The 23,897-nt window shown below is 25.5% G+C and overlaps 1 protein-coding gene across 3 annotated transcripts in view; it reads left to right on the forward strand.

Moving 5' to 3' along the window:
• The window catches only part of LOC145844251 (uncharacterized), a 55,561-nt gene continuing 31,664 nt past the window's right edge, over nucleotides 1-23,897 (forward strand). For all 3 annotated transcript variants that reach the window (XM_082951628.1, XM_082951629.1, XM_082951630.1), the window contains exons 1-31: nucleotides 1-125; nucleotides 1,569-1,766; nucleotides 2,533-2,672; nucleotides 3,635-3,788; nucleotides 5,236-5,397; nucleotides 7,045-7,230; nucleotides 7,754-8,070; nucleotides 8,140-8,259; nucleotides 8,442-8,613; nucleotides 10,650-10,924; nucleotides 12,822-12,964; nucleotides 13,116-13,235; nucleotides 13,596-13,781; nucleotides 13,973-14,145; nucleotides 15,073-15,210; nucleotides 15,302-15,451; nucleotides 15,724-15,902; nucleotides 16,087-16,242; nucleotides 16,647-16,777; nucleotides 17,068-17,178; nucleotides 17,248-17,502; nucleotides 18,913-19,079; nucleotides 19,150-19,334; nucleotides 19,610-19,780; nucleotides 20,036-20,146; nucleotides 20,529-20,702; nucleotides 20,772-20,918; nucleotides 20,976-21,113; nucleotides 21,293-21,439; nucleotides 21,820-21,954; nucleotides 22,277-22,405. In XM_082951628.1, coding sequence (XP_082807754.1) covers nucleotides 35-125; nucleotides 1,569-1,766; nucleotides 2,533-2,672; nucleotides 3,635-3,788; nucleotides 5,236-5,397; nucleotides 7,045-7,230; nucleotides 7,754-8,070; nucleotides 8,140-8,259; nucleotides 8,442-8,613; nucleotides 10,650-10,924; nucleotides 12,822-12,964; nucleotides 13,116-13,235; nucleotides 13,596-13,781; nucleotides 13,973-14,145; nucleotides 15,073-15,210; nucleotides 15,302-15,451; nucleotides 15,724-15,902; nucleotides 16,087-16,242; nucleotides 16,647-16,777; nucleotides 17,068-17,178; nucleotides 17,248-17,502; nucleotides 18,913-19,079; nucleotides 19,150-19,334; nucleotides 19,610-19,780; nucleotides 20,036-20,146; nucleotides 20,529-20,702; nucleotides 20,772-20,918; nucleotides 20,976-21,113; nucleotides 21,293-21,439; nucleotides 21,820-21,954; nucleotides 22,277-22,405 — 5,061 coding nt within the window. In that variant the 5' untranslated portion in view covers nucleotides 1-34. The remainder of the gene's footprint in view (nucleotides 126-1,568; nucleotides 1,767-2,532; nucleotides 2,673-3,634; nucleotides 3,789-5,235; nucleotides 5,398-7,044; nucleotides 7,231-7,753; nucleotides 8,071-8,139; nucleotides 8,260-8,441; nucleotides 8,614-10,649; nucleotides 10,925-12,821; nucleotides 12,965-13,115; nucleotides 13,236-13,595; nucleotides 13,782-13,972; nucleotides 14,146-15,072; nucleotides 15,211-15,301; nucleotides 15,452-15,723; nucleotides 15,903-16,086; nucleotides 16,243-16,646; nucleotides 16,778-17,067; nucleotides 17,179-17,247; nucleotides 17,503-18,912; nucleotides 19,080-19,149; nucleotides 19,335-19,609; nucleotides 19,781-20,035; nucleotides 20,147-20,528; nucleotides 20,703-20,771; nucleotides 20,919-20,975; nucleotides 21,114-21,292; nucleotides 21,440-21,819; nucleotides 21,955-22,276; nucleotides 22,406-23,897) is intronic.

Below are 23,897 nucleotides of genomic sequence, written 5' to 3' on the forward strand. Positions count from 1 at the left end.
AAAAATATTGTTTTATTATACAAATCTGACATCGATGAAGTTGCTCGTTGCTTTATTATTGCTTTTAGTAATACTTCAAGTAACATTTTCTCGTAAACACCACAAGAAAAGAAGACATAAAAAAGGTAGGTAGCATAATAACTTGTACTTTTTCATAAAAATATTTTTATAAAATATATGGGTAACAAAAACTGATGACGTATGTACTGTGAAACTTTTCAAAACCATGAAATTATGATTATATATGTTTACTTAATTTTTAACTTTGATATCGTTTACTTAATGAAAAACCTAAATTTTAAAAGGAAGTATTTTTTTTTCGATTACAAAACAATTTGTAATATTTAAACATTACAAATAACTTTTTTTTATAGATATGCTTATGACAAAATTTAATAATATTTCTGAAAGTCATTTCAAGCTTATATATAGCAAATAAACTTTTTGATAACTTTAATATAAACAATCAATAAATTTAAAAAACAAATGTTGAGTTTTTATAGTTATAGAAAATATTGTTCAACTCAAAAGAAAACAAAGAGTGTTTACCCATTAAACTTTAGATAATAAAAGTATATTTGTTAAAAGCTCGTTCGAGTAAGAAATAATAAATAAATTAGTCAAAAAGACTTAACGTAAAACATATTGAAATTTTTTACTTGTTGAAAAAAATTCAGTGTCAAAATAAATAAGGTAGCTCCATCTCTACTTTTGACATTAAAATAAATATAATAAAAATTCTTCGGTGTTATTTTTTAAAAACATTCCGAATAGCATGCAACTTTTTAAATATTAAATTTGTTCTATGAGAATAATTTTCTTCTAAACATTTAAACATTTTATTATGGCTTTAATTATATATGAATTATATTATTTACTTTGGTTAAAATTAGCGTATTAGATGAAAATATAAAAACAGTAAAACTTGCAAAACTTGCTTTAAATTATTGCAAACAGCGCTAGCCAAAATTTTTATATGGTAGAGAACTTCAATTAAAGATAACGGGTGATATATATAAAAAAAAAGAATAAATACAAATTTTATGACTAAAAGAAATATACATTAACGGTTTATAAAACTTTAGAGTTTTACCTAATAGCTATTTTTTTTTGCACTTTTATTTATATAGTTTTGCATTTAAGCTGTTGTTAACATCAAACTAAATAATAGAAAAGGACTCATAAAAATTAAAAATATTTTTGTGTATTAATATACTCTAAGTCAATTAAAGTAATTTTTTTGAATATCTAACTTATTTAAAAAAATATAATGTAGTTGAAAAAGTTTAGTTTAAAAGTAAAAGATTAAAAAATTATTGTAAAAATAAAACTTGGTTGATAAAAAATTATTACTGTAAAAAAAAGTTAACAAAAACGACACTAAACCACGATGATTAACTAAAACGACATAACTATAAGATTATATTTATGTTTCTGACTACCATAAAAGTAATAAAAGTATGGTTGACATAGTCTTAACAAATTAGATAATAAAGAATAGGTGTTGTCTAAAAATTATTACGTGATTAAAAGGATTAAAAGCAAACAAATGTTAACCTTTGTCTTAGCTTCACCTGTGTACTACTGTCGAGATGAGAGTGATGGAAGCGAATATCCTCCTGGTAACAACTTCCGTAGATCTAGCGATAATTATTTATGCAACTGTACAGTTTCTCGTACTGATGAGGGTTACTTTAACAGTAGACTAGAGTGCATAGCACCTGTTGAAACGAAAACAAACTACAATGTTCAGAGAGTTGATCCAGGTATTATAAACATTAATTTCAGTATTAAATTACTCAAAAGATTTAAAGTTTTTGAAAGTACAATACTTTTAATTTGAAAATAAAACATTCTTATAAAGCTAAACAAATTATAATGGAGCCTTTATAGATAAAGGGCATATATAATTAAACAGAGACTTTGATGGGCCGCCGTATTATTATGAAACTAAACTAAAAGTGATATTATTGTACAACAACCTAAATGATACGAAATGATTTTGATCTAGCACAACAGCATAGATTTAATTAAATATACTATATTTTTAAATTTTTGTACCAACTGTCTTTTACAAGTTTCTTTAGTCAAAACTAATTTGTATGACGGACTGATACCACTCGGCGAGATGTAAGTTACACGTCATTGGTCTAAAAAACTTTAACCAACTGTGTTCGTTTTAATTTCTTAAAGATAAATTTAAAAAAAAAAAACAGTTATGAATCATACAAAATGTTTCGGAAAATTTTGAAATTATTTAAGTTGTAGAAAAAAAAAAAAAATTAAATATTTTATGATTTGTTAAAGCCGGATTTTCTCCTTAATTCATATTAAAAACCTTGCAAAAAAACTACTATGAAGAAGTCGTTTCAAAGCTTAGTTATTTAAAGTGTTAAGTTATCTGTATGGGATTTTCAAAGTATCTTTTCTAAACTAAATATTAAGCATCATTATTGTTTTTATCTTCTATTGGATATATTTAAGTAAAAGTATACAGTTATAAAAGCGTATAAAATAATGCTAATTTTTCAGAGTTTTGCTTGTACAACGAAGTAAGATACGAGTTGAATAGTAAGTGGAAAATGCAAGTAGATGGTGTATCTTATGACTGTGAATGCAATGATAAAGGAAAACTGAGATGTTCATATCAGTCTCAGAAAACTTTAGTCAAAGTTTGTTATATATAAATAAATAAATATATACGTATCTGAGTGTAAAAGTAAAGTACATACGTATCGTTCTTTCAAAAAAGTTTTTTTTACAAAACTAGTTAAGTTTTGTTATAACAAAACCGGTTTTAATTATTTTTTTTTAAGTTCAATGTTTATTTGTTTTTATTAATTAAATTTTTTAAGAGTGAACTAAATATTTAAAGCCTACAAATTTCAAAGATGTAAACGCAGTAATATTTTTTAATTATTCAAAAATGAACGCAATAGACTTTCAATTAGTTACTAGACTTCGCCAACTACTTGGCTAGTAAAACAAACTATAAAACTTTTTACTAAAATAAACTAAATATTAGACCTTTTTTTTTTCTAAAACATAAAACACTTTTCAGATTTTTTTGAATATTTATTTTAATTTACATTTTTTTATTAAATTACAAATATAATATAAACTTAAAATTTTTTTGAATAAAACAAAAACTGTATTCTTTCTTTATTACACTAACACATTTTTCTGTGTGTTAACCCGTTAATTAATATCAGTTATGTATCAATGATCTTGTTATTTATTAGCAAACGCTAAAATTTAAGTTTTAAATAGTTAAAACAAAACTGTGTATACAATTATATTGAAGTAACGCATCTTAATTAAATTTACACAATAAAAATATTTTTCTGATTTATGAAATTTAAATTTAATTTAAGTAAATTAAGCAGTTAAAAAATGTTATCTATTGTTAGTGATTCTTCCTATCGAAAATGATAAAAACCTAGCCATAAGTATATTAGAAACAAGATAAAAAATAATTTAGCGAGTTTTTGGTTACTTATTACAATTTTTTGTTCTTTTGCTTTTAATTATGCAGTGAAGACCTAACATAGAACACTAAATATGTTATACATGTTTATGAAACCTATTTAATTTTTTTTATTGTATTTTGGATTCAGTTTTTGTACTATTGCAGCAAAGCCACAACGAAGAAACTGCCGTATACGGTGATCCAGCAGATAGAAATTGTAGATCTGGTTTGTACGCTGAAGGGGAGGAGTTCGCTGTGAGGGATGCCAGTGGGTTTTATTCAATTTGTCGATGTGCTCATCGTTCAGCAGAATGCAGAGGTATTACTTGTAGTATTAAGTTTTGTAGTTGGAACTAGAAACAAACCATCTCACATAAGAAAAAATATCAAAAATGTTTGCGAAGTTTTTCTTAGATATCATAAAGAATAACTAAAAAAAGCTTTAGTTTATTATTTATTGAATGACAAAAAAAACAATCAAAATATTTGGTCCTAGTACCTTTTACACGAACAATCTTTCGGTTATCGAGTCGCACACCACGGGTACCTTTTAACGTCTTATCCAGGACTATAAGCTTTTTTATAACTTTTTCTAGATATAAAAGTAAAACATTTTAAAGAAATTAAGGATATTTCTTTCTTCTTAAAAAATTAAATTGTGAAAACGCTTTTTCAAATCAAGCATTTAAATTTATTTTATATTAATAAAAAAAAAAAATACTTGACTTAAAGCCAGCAAAGCACTTAGATCAAAGAAAAATTGTTGATAAATGAAAATATGTTTGAAATATAAAGGTAAAATTACTATCATTCAAGCTTAAACAGTTGTTTGTTATAATGCCAAAAAAACAAGTTTTAATTATTACTTTATCTTATTCGTTATATATGAAAATATGTAAATAAACATTACACAACCACCCGTGGGAAATAAAAACAAGATAAATATACTGTTAGTTTATTTTTTTTATATTTTTTGGTTGTTAAAAAAGTTTAGTTCTATAAAGACACAAGTTAGCAGATTTTTATTAATTTAATAACAAAAAGAACAGATTTAATAAAAAAAGTCGTTCAAGAGCCTTTTTTTGTGTAAAATTATTTTTATTTAAAAGAAAATTTTAGTAAACTGTAAAGTTAAAAGAATAAATTCATTGAATTGTTCCGTAGTTGACTATAATTAAAATAAGAGCGTGCTTGTTATTTCTAATACAAAAGAAAACATTTTTATAAATACTTTATTCTATTGTATTTTTTTTTATAGTAAAATAAATGTCGCGGGCCAGATCCGGTCTGCGGTCCGTACTTTTTTAGTACCACTAAGACACTACAAAAATCTTTAGCTAAAGTATTGTGAAATTAATACTAAAAAAAAATTCAATATGACTTATAAACTAAACAAAATCAGAGTAAAAACTAAATTTACTTTGAGTATTTATAAGCTTTAGTTTGTAAGGCCAAATAATTAGAAATCTTAATATGAGGAAAAGAGATAATATTTAATTTTAAGAGTTATTTTAACAATATTTTTGTACTTGCAAGTTGCTAAATAAGGCTTATCTGCTATAAAAAATATGTTAGAATTTATTTTCTTGTACTTTGTTTAAGCTGGCAAAAAAACTAAAATAAAATAAAAATATTTTACAAGTTCAATTTTTTGATATGTTCTTAAAATTACTCTTTACAATTTAAGTTTAATAAACAGATTTAACCTAGTATTTAAATGTTTTACGCAAAATATTGTTTTTAATATTGATCAAAACAATTGACAGTTGTGACAACAAGTGGCGCAGAATGTCGATTTCCTTTTGAAGTTGATGGTGTATTTTACTCGACTTGCACCTATTTAGAAGAAAGTCAAGATCCTGTTTGTGCTATAAACAGCTGGGGTGCAGATTCAGCAAAATTTGCACAGTGTATAACAACTCTTAACGGTTTTGTCATTTTTTATTTATACTTTTTCTAACATAATTATTAAAACGAGCATTATTATCTAATTCAATAAGTTGCGAATAGTGGTTACACTTTCTAGTTAAATGTTTTTAAATTTTCCACTCAAATATGGTTGCACTAGAAGGCGTAAAACAATTATGCATTGAAACTTTTTTTTATTCTAGATTTTATAAATAAGTATAAAAATATATGGTATGGTACTAATTAGGTATCTTAAAACAGATGATTTTTGTCAAATAACTCAACTTATTTAATTCAATATTAAGTTTTTATCAGTTTAAAACTTCTAATGCTTGCTTAGTTTGAGCTAATTTTTTGTAAGCTTAAAACTAAATTCAACTTGTACTTGTAGTCAATCAAAAACAAAACTAGTCCTAAAGTTTTAAGATATTTGGATAAGAAACCTATAACGCTTTTATAAAAGTTTTACACGATAACTTTTAATTCTATATATGTCTGCTTTGTTCAGCTTTAGAAATTAAAAAAGTATACATTAGTTCTACAAATATATATATTTTTATTATCTTATTAATTATAGACTTTAAAGTTTGTGTATTTTAGTATGCTTATAACTTATATAACTTTAAAAAATTATTTTGATGTCATTATTTTAGTTTTTAACAATTATTATTATAAGGAACTAACTAAATATCAAAACTAAAGAAAAAAGTTTAAATATTGCATATCGAACTTAAAACAAAGTGATTGATACATAAAGAATAACTTTATTATAAAAGATTATCAAGGACATTTTAAAGTATTAACATCTTAACAAAACAGTTTCGTTATGTTTATGAATTAAATAAATAAAACTTAAGATACTTTTAATCCTAATGTAGGGGTCGGTAGGCTGGAGGTACTCGGGGCCAAATTTAGAATTTGAAACAAGTTTGGGGGCCGCAGTTTTAGTTTTAGTCGGACATTTAAAATTATTTAGTTTTGATCAGTCTAATACTTAAGTCTAAGTTATATATGCATATAGGGCTTATTATTAAAAGATAAAATTGCGATTTTTGTCTTAATGAACTCTCTATCTGTCTAATTAACTGTTAATTTCATACTTAATAGTTTAACAACTTAAGTATCACCTACTAGCCCAAAAAAAGTCAAATAATTTTATACTATTATTTATTTCATATCATATTTTTAATGTTTCTTTAAAAATCAATTAATAAATGCAGTGAAAAAGTTATTTGATGAAAAGCTACAAACAAATTAATTGTTCAACAAATACTTAGTGTGATTAAAGAAGTACCTTTTGATTTAAATACTGTGCAAAGGTTAAGATTATATTGGAAACTACTAAAATGTGCACTAATAAGTTATTTTAAATAAGTATTATTTTAATAAGGAACAGAATATGAAATAATTTAAAAGACAGAACTTTAACCAAAAAAATCAACTTATAATTAAATTTTTAGTGTGCTAGATCAATATGCTCGCGGGTCACAAAATTACCTTTTGCGGGCCGCATCCCATTAAAAATTGAAAATGCTCTCGGGCCACGTGTTGCCGACCCCTGTCCTAATGACTCATTGACTTACTTTATGAGAGTTTATGGTCCACAATTAAATTAAAAAAAGTTGTTTTACTAATTTGTTAAATTTTTTCGTTTTATTTTTAAACAGGCTTACAAAAATACTTTGGATACGTGTTTACTACTGGAGGAAACTCTAATGGTGCTAAGTGTCACTTTCCATTTGTTTACAATGGTGACACTTATCACGAATGTACATCAGTAGGCAGAAATAGTACATGGTGTTCAACAACTGGTAATTATGACAAAGATAGAAGATATGGATACTGTCCCAATGGTAAAAGTGCTTTTTTATTAAAATATATGCTTTTATAACGAGAATATAAATTGCAGTTGTTAAAGTTTAAAGTTATTTATATAACTTTTAAAACAATTTTTTTTTAAGTTATTACAATTAAAAAGTAAAACGTTCTTTTTTTAGATTAATTTTAATTTATGAATTTAAGTTTTATTAAAAAGTAAACATGTCGTATTAAGTTTTTTTAATTTCTTAATATTCAATTGAAGTAAGAAGTTGCTACTCTTTTTAAACTTGTAATAGTATAAGTTTAAAAAACTATAGATTTTATTTCGTTTTTCTTAAATTCTACAACGGCTCAGGTAAAGATGTTTGCTGTAAAAAAATTATCACTGCTTACAAAAAAAAAAATATCAACTATTTTTGAAGCATAAATTTTTAACTTTATTTTTCTTAAAGAGAAGTTTGGACATAAACTTTTATTGGTACTAGTAGTAAAGTGTACAAACATAAATTAATAAAAAACAACTAACTTAAATATAAAAATCACATTTTCTAATAGACTCCGAAACTTTAAAACAAGTAAATATCATCGGAAGCACCGTAGTACTTGATTGTCCTTATGAAACAACTGACGAAATTGCACCTAAGTTGACCTGGTACACTGTTGTTAATGGAGAACGAACAAAAATTTATGAATATGACTTTGCGACTCAATTTGGTGCTCCAACAGACACAGCAGGAAGCTTTGCTGGTAGAATTTATATGCCAAATTCAAGACAATTGGAAATTAAAGACTTTAAAGAAACAGATCGTAAACAGTTTGAGTGTGAAATTTCAGATCGCAGAAGAACCCAGTACGTAGAAGAAACAAGCGAGGTAAGGCGTATTACAAACAAAGATGTAAAGTTACAAAAATATTTAACTTATACTAATAAATTTTTTCAGCTTTTGAAACCAGGTCCATATAATTTATCTATTATCTACTTTCCAACACTTGATAAAACTTTGTTTAGTTGGGAAAATCCAAACGACGCCTACGAGTACGTGAGATTAGAAATTCAAAAGGTATTTTTTTTAAGTACTACATTCTGTTAAAAATAAGTTTTTTCAACAAAACTAAATAAGTAATGTTATTTATTTTATAATCTTAGGTCAATATTTAAAAATAAGCAAAAAAAAAAAGAATTACTTTAACTTCATAATAACTTACAATGTCATAAGTAAAATTTTTGCTATGCAAATTTTAGATCGGCGAGGATAAGTACCAATTAGCAAAACTAGTAAACGGAGAAAGTGAGTTGACTATGTATTCACTTGAGCAAGATGTAGAATACCAAATTCGTTTATTTTGTGTGACTGACGAAGAAGAAACACAAAAAATTATTGCTACATTTACTTTACCTCGTGTTAAATACATAAGTGAGTCTATTTTATCTAGTAACAATTCAAGTGTTATAATTTTTTTAACTTTTAAGCTGTAATATATTAAAAGGTTATTGCTATTGTTTATAAAACGAAAAAAAGCGCTCAAAAACTTAGTCCAAGGACCTGGTTTACGAAAAAACCTTACGATGGTTAAAAAGGTTGACTCTATCATATTAAATAATAAAACTACAGTTGACAAATATTTTAAAAATACGATGTAATAAATCAGTTTGTATTTTAAATAGGTTCACAATGTTGAAAACACTAAATACTCAAAGTGTTTTATATTTTTATTAGTGTATATTTCGAACACTGAATAGTGATTATTGTAACAATATTCTAAAATTTTGGTTAATAAAAAAAGAACACTATAAAAAATTAATATTTAAGAGGTTTGAATAGTATCAATAAAGAAAAAAATAAAACAAAAAGAGCTAAAAGCTGTAAAAGTTTTACTACATAAAATACTTATATATATGTGATAAGGTTTTAACAGTAGTGTTTTTTATTTTACGAAAATAAATACAAACTTTAAGAATATTTTAACTTTTAACCCTAGAGTAGCAGTGATATTTTATTTATTTGTTTTATGTTAAAGAATGATGTGGGATTAAAGTTCATTTATTGTTGTGAAATAATAGAGTTAATTTGTTTTTAAGATTTATAAGTGAGAAGCTTTAAAATTCGTTGTTATTTTATAATTCGAAATCATTCCTTAGAATATAAAATTACAAATTATGATATTTTTTTTAAACCAAATGAAAATAATTTTAAATCAAAACTTTCAATTTTGTTTATTGTACGGACAATAATATTAATGTCTTAAACCAGGAGTCAGCAGCCTTTATTAAGTCGCAGGCCAACTTTTCTAGTGAGAAGTTGCTCGTGGGCCGCTTTGTATAAAAAAATTATTCTGTAGGCCGCAGTTATTTAAAATATATAGTCTATTGAACGAAAAAAAGACGCTTAAAATATTCAATTCTAGGACTTGGTACACGAAAAACCATTATCGATTTGCACACCATGGATACAGTTTAATGTTTTGTCCAGGACAGGATGTAGATGTAGTAATCAGTAATAAAACTTTTTTAAACACAACAAACATATTATAAATTAAAAAAAAAAAAAAAGTATTATAAACCAAAAAAAAGATAGTAAGGGTTTATTATAAGTTTTAACTACTTTTAATAAGTGATTTAAAACGTACTTCGTTAGCCACAGATTTTCGCTTTGCGGACCGAATTTGGGCCGTGGACCACAGTTTGCCGATCTCTGGTCTCAACAAAACTTATAATATTATTATCTACATTTTTTACATCAATTTCTCTTCATTTAATTGGCATAATTTTGGCTTTAGTTATAACTGTAACATATGTTGTTCATAGTTTTATATAATCAGTTTTATAATCTTATATTGGTTTTGTGAAGACAAGACGAAATCAAAAAAGAAAAAAGTGTTATTTTTTAAGTTGGCTGTTTCTTTTATCTATTATTGAAAAAAATAAATATACATATTAAAATTTTAAAACAAAAATTGCTAAGTCAGTTTAAACTACGATAATTAAACAAAAACTACTTAAAAATTTCGATCAAAAAGGATCCAAGATTAAAACCGGAATAATACGGTAAATTACATAAAAGTTTTATATTAAAATATAATTAAAACCGTGATTACAACCAGGGCTAAACTTTATCTTTTTTATTTCATTAAAATTTAATAAAAATATTTTTTTAATCATAAAACTTTATTAACTAAAAATATTTATTTAAACTTTTAAAATAAATTGTTGTTTTATAAACTACAACTGCTTATATCTACTATTTTTAGGTTAATTTTATTTTTTAAATGCTTATACCATATCCAGTCATTTTAAAAATAAAGGTTTAGTTTTAAACTAAAAACTGTTAGAATGTTTAAAAAACACACATTAGCTGCTTAAATTTAAAGAAAAGTTTTGTTAAAAAAATTTTTTTTTGTAGTCTACTATTTATAGAAACTCAGGTAAAATTTATAATAATATTTTTGTTAGGAAAAACTGCTATTATTAATGGAGAGATTGTAGAACTGCCGTTTGCGCAAGAAGAACCTTCGCTAGCTACTATTATATTAAATTGGGACTCATCCTCTGTAAGTAAAGACCTTATTATTGGTTGGTTAGTTGTTGTCGAAGATCTTAGCTCCGGTACGCGTAGAGAAATTCCAGTAGACATAGATGAGGAAAGCTTAACAGTTACAGATGTTTTACCAGGAGCCAGTTATAGAATAACACTGTATGCTCAACAAAACCCTCAAAGCCGTGTGCAAGTTCGTTTTACTAATTAGTTTCAGTTAGTCAATTAGAAATATGTATGCAGCTCAATGTTATAAACTTATAAATTAACATTTACTGAGTAAATTTTATGAAATAAGCAATCTTGTTTTATTTTATTGTTTTGATAGATATTTATAAATAACATTTTACTTAAAGTTATTTTTTCAATGCTATTGAACAACCTAGTAACATTAATTTACATAAAAACTTTGTATATCCATAAAAGTAATTAAAGTATATGCAAAATATTAATTATAGTAAATGAAAATATACTAAAAAAAAATAACTACAAAGCTAGCTTAGGCTAAAAAACGCTTTGCTTATTTTAAACTTTTACTGACTTAATTTTTAAATCATTACGACACATTGAGCGTATAAAAAATTAGAAATTGCTATACTAAGCAAAATAAAGAACTTTTAAAAACTACTTTAAAATAAAAATCTAGTCTAACCAAAGAAAAGGCGATACTAATTAAATACACTAATAAAATAGTAAAATATACTAATTTAATTAGTATAGGGGCGGGCAACGTTTTTACTCGACGTGCCGGATCCGGAAAAATTTAGTCCTTGGCTGGCTGGAGCATTTCGAGTTAGTGATCAACCGGATCCAGTATCCAAATCTGACCGGATAATGCCTTTTTAGATCTAGATTCGGCCGGATACTAATTTAAAAGTATTATTCGGATCCGGTCGGATACTAACTTTAAACTTAGATTCGGATCCGGCTTGGTCCTAATTAAAAAAAACTCATTTAACTCACAAAAACTTCTTAAGTGTGACATTTCAGGTGTATGATAAGTATTCAGAGTTTTATATCTATTCTAACCCTGGGCCGAATTAAGACTAATTTTATAAATACAATAATTTGTTTATCAAAAATTACTTGAGCGTGAAAATTTAAGCTAAAATCATGCAAACTTTTTATTAAGTTTTTGGAATCGTTTATTTTTAGCAATCCTGGGCTGGAGATTACATTAATGATATAAAGTTTACTAGATTTTTTTGTGATATTGATCTTGGCGGGCGGGATTTCACTGTATTTTAAAAAACGTCAGGGGCCGTTCATTTTCACTCCGCGCGCCAAATCCGGCCGACGAGCCTTACGTTGCCTACCCCTACTTTAGTTGTTAACTCATTTATAGTTTAAATACTTAATTAAGGAACTAAAACAAACTGAAACATATGTTTGTCTTAATTTTAAACTAATTTATTCTTAATAGTTTGTTTATAAGTTAATAAAGCTTAATATTTTTATAACTTTTTGTTTTGTTATCTTATTCAATTCTATTTTTATAAAGTAAAAATCTTAAATAACTTTATAAATTAAAAAACCTAAATAACTTTTAAATTTGAGAAAACTTAATAAACTATTTAAGCAAAACTTAAAACAGTTTGAGCAGAAAATAAAATCTGTTTTTTATAATAAGAAAGTGTTACGTTTCTTCTTTAGAATTTAAATTTTTTTTCAGTATGAAAGATACAGCTGACTTTTTTTTTGCAGAAAATTTTAACCTTTTTCCCCAAGATTTCAGAAAATTTAGTAAATAACTCACAACTTTAAGTTCTAATTTTTGCTAAAACAGCTCAAAGCTTAAAAATTTGATGCTTGTTTGTAAACTTTAATTATGTTGATTTGAACTCAATAAAACGCTTTATTTTATGAGGTTGCCGTTTTTTATGGGGTTGCCATTAAAATTCTACACTTTCATGTTCATTTTGTTATTAAACTTTTTTTCTCTCTGTATCTTCTAAATGCTCATGGTCTAATGTCTGGGTCTATTTATTCACAATAAAAACAATAACAATAGTTCCTATAATAATCAAGACTGTAAATAAAAAAGTTAAAAATGTTTAACTAAGTTAATTAATATATCAATTCAATAAAAGGTTATTTCGAAAGTGTTGACAACTGAATACACTGGAACGTTTGAAATAGTTTCAGAACCTCTAGTTCTTCTTTCATCTGATTCCACTGTAAAAATAAGTTGGCCAGCTGCTCCAAGTGCCTCTGAATATGAAATTTTGTATAGGTACATCGAATTATATTATATTTTCTTATAGAACATTTTTAAATTAGTTTAAAGCTCAGATTGCAATGTTTTGATAAATAATTTATTTACTAATAAAGAAAAATTATCTGTTTTGTTTAACATAATTAAACGTTTTTTTTCTTTGAAATAGTATTGGTGAAAGTACTAGATGGCGACGTTTAAGAAAGGTTCCTGCGACTAAAGAACCAAAAATAAATGTGAAAGGCCTTCGACCAGGAATTGTGTATAATTTAAAAATAGTTCCTTTAAAGTTTGTGCTTCTTATTTTTTAATCATTAACATAGTTTTCAACTTTAAAAAGTGCAAAAATTATCAAAAAAAAAATCATTATTGTACTCAACAATTTAAAATAAAAGAACATTATTTGTATAAGCAAAAGTTATTAATATCTTTTCAGAGCTTAATTTTTGTTAAAAATAATTGACAACTAAAAAAATATTACCTTTTTATACCTATCAAAGACTTTGTTAAACAGGTATAAGCAGGATTTAACAAACATATTTTCATGTTTATTTTTTGGAATAAGCTAACTTTGTTAGAAAAAAAACTACTATCGATTGCTTGAAAGGTTTTTTGTAAAATAAACTGTTTCATTATTCAAATATTACAGGGAAGGGGAAGAGGGCGGTTTCAAAATAGTTTCTTTTGATTTAAACGATTTGTATAACAAAAACACCAATGAGGAAAACTCAAGCCCGTTGAGTCCTCCACAAAATTTCAGAATTATAGATTTAGACAGAGATACTGCAACTTTAACTTGGACAGCTCCTCAAGACACCCGATTTTTACAATACAAGTATGACTTATACTTTTTAAGCTAAAATAAAGTAATGAATTGTTAAACGAAATATAAACTATATAAATGTTTTAATGAATTTACATTTTTAGAACTTAGTTACTTATTAGAAAAACTTTCATTAAACGTATTGTTTAAAAATTTACTTGTTTACTGTTGATTAATAAGTTTTTGAACTTTAATATTATCAGAGTTGTGGTTGAAAAGTACCCTGCAAACGAGAACAATGAAAAAATTACAAGACTAACAAATAGACTAGAGTACCCAGCATATGGTTTAGAACCGGATCAATCCTACATTTTTACTGTCTCTACTATAGCAAATGGTATTGAAAGTGAACCAGTATCTGAAATTGTAACGACATGTCAGTAGATTTTTAAGTTTATATATAACTTCTAGTTTCTATCTTTTTTTCTTTTTTGAACGCAAAATTATCAATAAACACATTTATTTTTAAAGTAAAAGAAATCTTTTTTTTTTAGTTTTACTGAATAAATGTTTAAAAAGCAGTTTTTGTTTACCGTTACTATTATGTAAACGTTTTATATAAATATAGAAATAGTAATTGGCTAACATACCATCGCTAAATTGAGTTTTATAAACTACTGCAAGATTAAGCGTAAAAAAAAAGATTTAGATTGCTCATATAGTCTTAAACTAAACAATATTAAAGTTATTTTTTATTTTGTAAATGCTATTTAAAGTTTCGGTAAATGAACGTTCGGGTTATCGTATTTAAACTTTTATCTATTCTAGAACTAAAAAAAAGCTTTTTTAGTCATAAATTAAGGATAATTTATTATAATCCTGATCGGTAACTTTGAAGTATGCCAAATTTTTATTCATAAAAACAGTAAAAATTGAACACTAAACAAAAAAGAAAACTAATATTGTTTATTTATTTTACGCACATGACGCATATGTATTGGCTTACCTGAGCTCAAAAATGTATAAACAATTTAAACTAGTCTTAGTTATTAAAAAAGACAATTTGTGTTTATTTTAAACAAAATTGATATGTTATCGTATATTTGTAACTTTTATGGTAAGTTGTGACGGAAAAATGTTTTTAACAGTTTTAAACATATTTAAACTTTTAAATTCATTTTAATTGTAGGTATTCCAAAGAATGTTTAATAAAAGTGTATCTAATTTTAAAACTTAAAAGAAAACGTTTTAATTTCATTTTAGTTTAATTGTTTGAAAATTATAACGTTAAAATTAATTGATTACTTACATAAAAGTATTTTAAAAAGAAAATATACAAACGCGCATCTTTTTCAATATACAGTAAACAAAGTCTGTCATGTAAATCAAGAATGGAAGGAAGATAATGAAAAGTTTTATCAAACATCGCCTCAAGGATTCATGCAGAACTGCACTTGTTCTAAAACACCGACGGGAAGTAAAGTACAGTGCTCACCTATGTGTTAGTTTTAATTGTTATATTAAATTTTTGTAACTATTTCAATTAGCTGACATTATTATATAACTATTTACATACAATTTTTTGTTAACAGTTTGCAACGTCGATGGTGAGAGTTATTTTGTTGGTCAGTCATGGAATCGTCTGAACCAAAAAGAACTTTTTTATGACTTGTGCTCATGTATACACAGAAATGGAAATGATTACCCAGTTGGATCTACAGAAATTCGTTGCATTTATCAAAGTACATTTTTTTTAAACTGTAAATTATTAAACAAAAAACTAGCAATGTTATTGCTCAAATATTAAATTATTAACACCGGTTAATTAATATACTATATTCAAAACTTAATAAATGTCTTTAAGCAAGTAATTGATATTTTCATTAATAAGAAAATTAAAAGTTTTTTGCAATTTTCTTTTGTAACTATGTTATCCATACCAAAATTAACTGCTGTATTTATAACTTTGATTACATTAAAAACCAAGATGAAATGATGAATGTATAAACAACAGAGCCGTATATTCCGCATTATGGCCCTGACAGGGTTTCGGAAAACTTTGTTGAAAAAGTTCTTAGGTGTCCTTTTCCTGAAGAAATTTCTTTGCCGGTAGTTAAGTGGTACAAGGTACAAGATGATGGCAGTAAAAAACATATTTATACATTCTACGGGGACCAGGCCGGTGGCACAGAGGTAAAAATAAAAAATAAAACTGTTAAGTTGTTGTAACGATTTATAGAAAATTCTGCAACATGCAATAAGGTTTAAGCAAATTTTAGTTGAGGCATTTTTGATTTGTGAGCATCTTATGTTCTTAAATGTAACTAAGTTTGGAGTTACTAAAAGGTAGAAAAATACAGCTTTTTATTATTTACAGGAAGAGGAAGTAGGTGATTTGTCTGGAAGGGTTAACATGCCTAACCGTAATGACCTTCACATTAATCCCGTTAGACCAACAGACTCTGGTACTTTTGAGTGTCATGTTACTTATCATGGGTCCACATCTGTTGAATATCCTGTAACTATTAACATAGTATGTTGAAAATGTTATTATCTTATGATTAAAAGCTTTAATGTTATATAAACAGATACAAAGAAGTTAGATGAAGTGTTAAGAAAAAGTTATAAAGTATGCCGAATATTTTTTAATAACTATTTCTAGCACTTCTGTTAACTTTTTGTATATATTTTTTTTAAGGTAGCAAAAGATTTTAAATTAAATGCATAGTACATAAACTCAAAGTTTAAATTTTTATAGTACACATAAGGTTTTTAAATAGAAAAATTTTAGAGTAAATAATGTTTTTCCAAAAATATATAACTATTCAAGTATATTTAACTACCGAACAAAAAACACTTTTATAACTGTATTTTATTTGTAATAGTTTTACGCATATAAATTGCTTATGAATTTTTATTTCAACCATACTTTTAAAGATTCCAACAATAAAAAAGCCAAGTGTTTATATAACAAGAAGGCCGATAATTAATCATGATACTACCGGAACTGCCACAATAAATTGGAGTGTTAGTAGCGAAAACGTGACTAAATACATAGTCCAATACGAGTTAGTTTTGATGGCATTTAAAAAATTATTATTTATTTGCTATTGTTTTTTTACTTCTTTTAAATCATAAGTGTAAAATTTTTAAATTCAATTACCGTATATAGTTTTTTGATAAGTTGAATTAGAAACTATTTTTTTTTTCTATAATACATCAAAATGCAAATTTATTTACAAATTTATCGAATAGCACTTCCAAAACTCAACAAATTTTTGCAAAGTAAAATGAAACATGTTAAAATTTAGCTATATATTTATTTTAAACAAAACTTTAAAATAAATTAAACCTACAGAAATGTTGACGTACCAAATGAAAAGAAAACTATTGTAGTATACAGCCCAAATGTGGAAATTAATGATCTTATTCCTTCAGCGACTTATAGTGTTACAATTATACCAGTAATGTTAGTTAAAAAATAGATAACTTAGTTTTAATGTCTCCCAAAAGAGTATTTAGCATTAATAATTTGTAGTGGAAATGCACACGGTTCTGTAACAAACTTTGTTATATCAACTGATGAAAACGGTATAGTATTAGAAGAAACTGGAGAACCTGACGAGGAAAACTCAGATATAGTTCAAGAAGAAGTAGATGAAGCTGAAACAACAAGTACTCCATCAATAAAAAGAGTTTCAGAAGTACAGATACCAGCTAAGACTGCAACTTCCTTTACAATTGACTGGAGCCAAACGGATAAAGATCTTATTCCTGTTGGAACTACATATAAGTTAGACCAGTGTATAAATATTTTGAAAAAATATGAAATTGGTTATCTTTTAAAGATTTTTTTTTAATAAAGCTGTAGTAAATTCTTAAACAATTACATAAAAAAAAAACTATCAAATTTAAAAAGAAAAAAAAAGGTATGTTGAAAAAGGTTTAAAAATTAGATTTTCAATAAATTGTAAAACATATCTTGATATAAGTATAATATCTTTAGTACTTAATAATTAGAATTTAGTATATTAACTATTTAAAATAATTAAGTTTTAACTAAAAAGTATTTTCTGTATGTTGTTGTTTGCTACATGTCATAAGTAATATATGTACAAGGTCTGTACGTAAATACTACAAACTTTCTGATTTTTTATTGATCGATTATTTTTCCAACGTATTATTAATAGTTAAAAAGTATGTACAAAAGTACTATATATAGACTATATTTTAGTTATATGATGACATAATTTTTTTTTTTTTATGAAAACAGATAATACTTGAAAAAAAAGTTATTTAGTGTGATATAAAACAACTTAAAAACTTTATAAACATAATTAATATAACATAAACGTCAGGATAAAATTTAGTTTTTGCTAAGCAATTAAATGCTAGTTAATTAAAGTATATAAAACTAAGTGTTAATAGCAGTGATACTGCATTAACACTTTTATAGCAAATGTTTATTGTTTTAATCATATCAATTATTTACTCTATTTCTTAACATTTCATAAGAATACAGTTTTCAAAATAGGAAAATATTTTTAATTAAAAAAAAACAAAATTGTTTAGTTAGTAAAAGACACTAGTTTAAAAACCAAACCAGTTATATTTATAAAGCTAATGTACACTCACTTTGTATAACATACATTAAACTTTTATTGACACAAAGTATAATAGTTTTTGCTTCAAACTCAAATTTCATTAAGGTTAATTTATGTTTATTTCTTACATATAAACAAAAAACAAGACAATTTGGTTTTCTTTAATCTCGGTAAATCTAATTATAAAACAGGAGTGTTATTAAAAATAGATATGTTATCAAATTAAAAATTATTGTTTAATCATATAACTTGAAAGAGGCTAAAAAAAGTTATTAAACTAAACAACTCATATATATATATTTTTACTTCAAGTTGTGCTAAAGATAATTTATGTAAAGCTTTTTTTTCATGTAAATTTACAAAATATTATCAAATATATACAGCACGCTGGACTTTTCAATTAAATTAAAATATTTGTCAAAGTACTAAAGTAGTAAAATCTTCACTTAATTAGTGAACTGAAAATTCTTTTAAACCAGTTAAAAAATAATTTATGGTTAAAAATACATAAGTAGTATCAACAATAGTATTGTTTAGGAAATTCTAAATGCTAATAGTATCAACTACTTTGAATAAAAATAAACATTAATTTAAACCAGGGTTGAATGGAGACCAAGTGATTCTGAAGAAAACCCAATAAGTGTGTATGTGAATGAAACAAAGTATACAATAGCTGACCTCATTCCAAATACGTCATATGATATTTTTATAGAGTCAATAAACGATCAGAAACCAAGCGAAATTATAACTTTTGAAGTTAAAACAAGTAATAAATTAAAATGTAAACAGTTTTTAATTCATGAATAAACTAAAATAAACAATAAAATTTACTTTAGACGAAATTAGCAGTATCAACGTAGATGTGTCAGACATTAAACCAAATGTTGGCGATCAAGCAACACTATATTGTTCTTTTGAACAACTTTCAAACAAGAATCCTCATATTTATTGGTCTCGCACAGTTTCTGAAAGACAGGAAAAAGAAAGAATTGCTCACTATAGTCCTGATGAATTAGTTGAAGTACTTTAATACTTTATTAAAGTCTATAGTCTGTACTAACAATTTGCTAGATGCTGAAAACAAAAACTATTGTAAATGTTAACACACAATTTTTTTGTTAATATTTGCTCAAAAATGTGAACATGACTTAATAAAGTTAAACAGTAAAAAAAAAATAATGTAGAATTTAGGCATAAAGTAATACAAACTTTACCCTCATTTGTTAAAATTTTTAACTAGATTATTTAACTTTAAAAAACAATTAGTGACAATTTAAATATTTATCGAATACATAGGTCGAGGAAAAATTCAAAGGAAAGTTTGATTTGGCACAAAATGGAAAAGTACTCCTAATAAATCCAGTAGAAGAAGGTGATGCAGGTGTATATGCGTGCAGTGTTGAGTACAATGATGTACTAGAAGAAACAAACGATGCTCGTCTTATTATTAATGGACCACCAAAGCCCGTAAGATATTTTTGTTTACTAATTTTCGCTGTATACTTTTAAAGTTAATAAAAGATTAATGACCGTTATTATGATAAGAATCTATCAATTTAAATTAATCTATATTCTATTTGTGCTATAATAAAATTTAAACTCGTTATTTTTCTGACCATAAACGTTTTTGTTTTGTCATAAAAAAAAAGAACAAATCTCACTACAAATGCTTTGAGATCTGATAGATTAATTGCACCATTGAAAAAATGCAATTGTTAACAGGTAATTATAACATCTCCAATTTTAAGTGAAAAAGAAACTGAATATAGTTTGACTTGGAGTCTAGTTGAGGGGAGTCCAACAGTTGACCAATTTGAATTGACAGTTCAAAAAGTAAATCTATTATTTAACATTATTTATTATATTTTATAATTTTTTTTTTACTTACTTAAAAGCAGTAAAACAATATTGATAGATACTTTAAATAGATATTCTAAACTACTGATAAGCTGTTGTAATAATAAAAATTCTAAGTAAAGACAAAAACATCATAATAAAAAAAACAGTGGAATACTTTTTCTAGTAAACTATTAATTACTTAGTTCTATTCTTTTTCTTGTTTCTCTTTAGTCAATCAACAATTTCGGAACATTTTAATATTTTACTTTAAGTGATGACAACTTAAATATAAGACAATAACTTAATCCATTGCCTAAGTTTCAAAGTATTTTTTGTTTTTGTGATAGTTATATATTTTAAAGTATTGATTTCGCAGCTTGGTCCAAACAATGTTCCTGGTCCTGAGTTTAAAAGTCAATCTCCATCGAGCGTTAGAGAGTTTAAGCTAGCATCTTTGCAACCTGGCGCGACTTATGTAGGAACTATAGTTTCAATCAACACCGCTGGAAAATCAGAACCTACTAACTTTGAATTCACCACAAATCATTCAGTATGTTTAAGTTTGCATTTTTAGATTTTACATCATCCGCAATAAACAGTTTCAAACTTTATTTACTAGGGTCAGCCTGACGTGCCAACAGGAGCCTCCATTGAAAAGTTAGATTCAAATGGATTAACAGTTGTTTTGAACGAGCCTCCAAATGACCGTTTTGAGAACTACAGAATCATGATAACTAACTTAAAACACTTAAGTCGTCCGACGAAGGTATAAAAGTTATACAAAACTTAAATACAGACAAATATTAAATACTACAAATTCTAGATATATGATGTACCATACTCAGAAAGAAATTTTGTTATTGAAGATTTATTACCTGATACTCTTTACAACCTTGCAATAGTCATTGTAAACTTAGATATGGAATCAAGTCCTATTACTACTAATTTTACCACACCAAAGGTATAGTGTAATGAAATTTAAAAGCGTATTCAAAATAACTAATGTAAAAGATGTTTTAATCAAAAAAAGTTACTCTTTGAAAACTTTAAATAAAAGTTTTATATCATGAAAACTTTAATTACACATAGACTATATTAAAAACATAATTTATAACTTAAATTAAGATAACATGTTTTTAGAAGCCCATTCCTTCTCCTACTGGTATACAACTCTTAGATTCAGACTATGGTCAAACTCGTTTTCTTATAGATGCTCCTCAAAGCAACGATGTTGTGTTTTACAAAGCAACTTATCGTTTATTTGGAATTCCAAAAAGTCAAGGAGTAGTAAGTAACTTTATAAATTTACGGTATAAAACTTAACGCGTAATAAATTGAAACAAATATAAAAGCATTGTGAAATAACTGTTCACTGAATACTACAAAAACGTTAATAGTGTTATAAAAAAGTTAAGTTACTTTGTATTAACAACTCAATCATTTTTCGTATACTTATTTTTCTATATTTTATAAGCTGTCCGTTAAAGTTTAGATAACTTAACAAGTAAACTAATCTAATAAGTATTAGACTAACTGTTTATTTTTACTAAGTTTTTATTATAAATTTAAGGTTATAAAGACAATATAATTAGTCAAACATATAACTAAGTTTAAAACTTAAAGGTTTAAAAGATTTATTAAGAAATTTATCGTGGTATGTACTTTAGGTTGTAACAACATCAGAGGGTAGTAATGAACTTGACTTGCCTCTAAAATCTGGAGAAGTATATGAAATTGACATAGTTGCTGTTGGAAACAACATCACCTCTCAAACAATAACCTTTAAGATTACAGTACCAAAGGTAAAAATACTTAGATAAGCAAGTTTTTTCTTAAGTCTTGGTGACACTGAAAGTTTGACATAGTATCTTAAATACAAAATGTACAGAATTATAGATTAACAAAACTTTTACATATAATAAATACATGTATACTTCAAACAATGTCTTTAACAAAGGTTTTAACATCGCTACATATAATTATTATTAAACTTAGAACAAAGTAGTTTGCTTTTTAATTTTAAGGAACAAATGATTTATAAACAGTTGATTGTAAATCAAATAAAATTGTTTACAAATGATTTTTTACTTTTTTTTTGTAACGATCGAAAAAATTTAAACACAGGTCGTCCCAGTCTTGAACGATATTATTTCAAGCAGCTCGACCACCACAGTAAATTGGGATTTACCAAATAACCGAATTGTAGAAAAATACGTAATCATTCTGCTAAACGAAAATGACGAAGTAGTTCGTGTGAGTTGATCATGTTGAAAATAAGTTTTTTTAAATCTATAAATTTTCTACTAAGTGCGTTTAGGACCTAAAATAATTAAAGTTAGAAAAGTATCTAACACAAGTATATAGTTCAATGATATCATAGCTGTAGTAAATTTTTCATTTTAGCTTTTAAGAAGTTTTCAAAAAATATTTGAACTAATTCGCAATATCTTAGATCATTTCTAGGAGTTACTAATAAGTTTTTTAAAATTAAGTTTCATTATTTACTAGTTTAGTATTTATCTGCATAAATTTAGTTTTAATTGTTTATACAACGAATACCTTAGGCTTAAAACTAATTCTAATACCTTAATTTTTACTTAACTGACAAGTTTCTTTAAGAACAAAAACTGGTTAATTTGTTAAAAATGATAAACATCAGTCTTTTAATGCTGTCTAGTTTTAGTTACGAATACACTTTATAGTAACTATAATAGTTTTAATTGTTTAAGATTAAACTAAATAATCTGAGCTAGCATTTAAATTACTTTATGAAGGTAAAAACTATTTGAGCCTTTAGTATTATAAGAGACATTTAATGTTTAAATTTGGTTACCGTTTTAAATAAGTACATACTATTATAATTACTCTTTCAAGTTCGGTTTGAACAACTAATTTTTTTCATAAATAATTATTATACGATTCAGTAGTTTTAATTTTATTCCAAATTAGAGTTACGCAGTGGTATTACTACCAGTTCTGAAGAGCACTGGTAGTAATACAGGTGTGAAACTCTAGTTTTGGAATAAACTTAAAATCATTGAATCGTTTATCTGAAGCTCTTTAAAGTTTTTCAAATTGAGCCAAGTTATTAGCTTATTTTGAAGTGCTTCAGAATATAGATAAATAATTAAATTATTATAACTACGATATGAAGTAAATGAATTTATGATTACTGTGATATGTAGGCAAACTGAATATTAAGTTTAGTTATTTAGGTAAGTTAGTATTTTCAATTTAATTACAACGTCATAATACTAGTTGGTTTTATACATCGTCTTGCAGTAACACTGTTTTTAAGAAGATTTAATTTCTCAAAACCAAATCCAAAAAAAACATAAGACAGTGATTTTTCATTTTTCTTGGCAATAACTTTCTTTTAGAAATCTTTAATCAAGATTCGGCAAACTACGGCTTGCGTAACAGATATGACCTTCGACGTAAATTTTAGCTTGAAAATATCTTGTGCAAAGCAACCAAAATTAAACTTTGTCATAATAAATATTTACGAATATGCTCTTAGTTTAATTGTAACTAAAAAGTAGTGCTTATTAAAGTATTATTTATCATTATATTACTTTTTTACCTTTTTGTAGTTTTTAATTAAAACTTTTCAAAAATACGGCAGCCCGCCAAGGCGTTCTTCTAGCAAATCTGTATCGCAAATGACTTTTTAGAGTAAATCTTACGCGGTAGTAATTACAGACCTTTTATAAAAACTTACAATAAGTAAAAGGAATTCTATAAA

The sequence above is a fragment of the Thalia democratica genome, chromosome 9, assembly GCF_965202585.1.
Source record: "Thalia democratica chromosome 9, ktThaDemo2.hap1.1, whole genome shotgun sequence".
Taxonomy (NCBI): Eukaryota; Metazoa; Chordata; class Thaliacea; order Salpida; family Salpidae; genus Thalia; species Thalia democratica.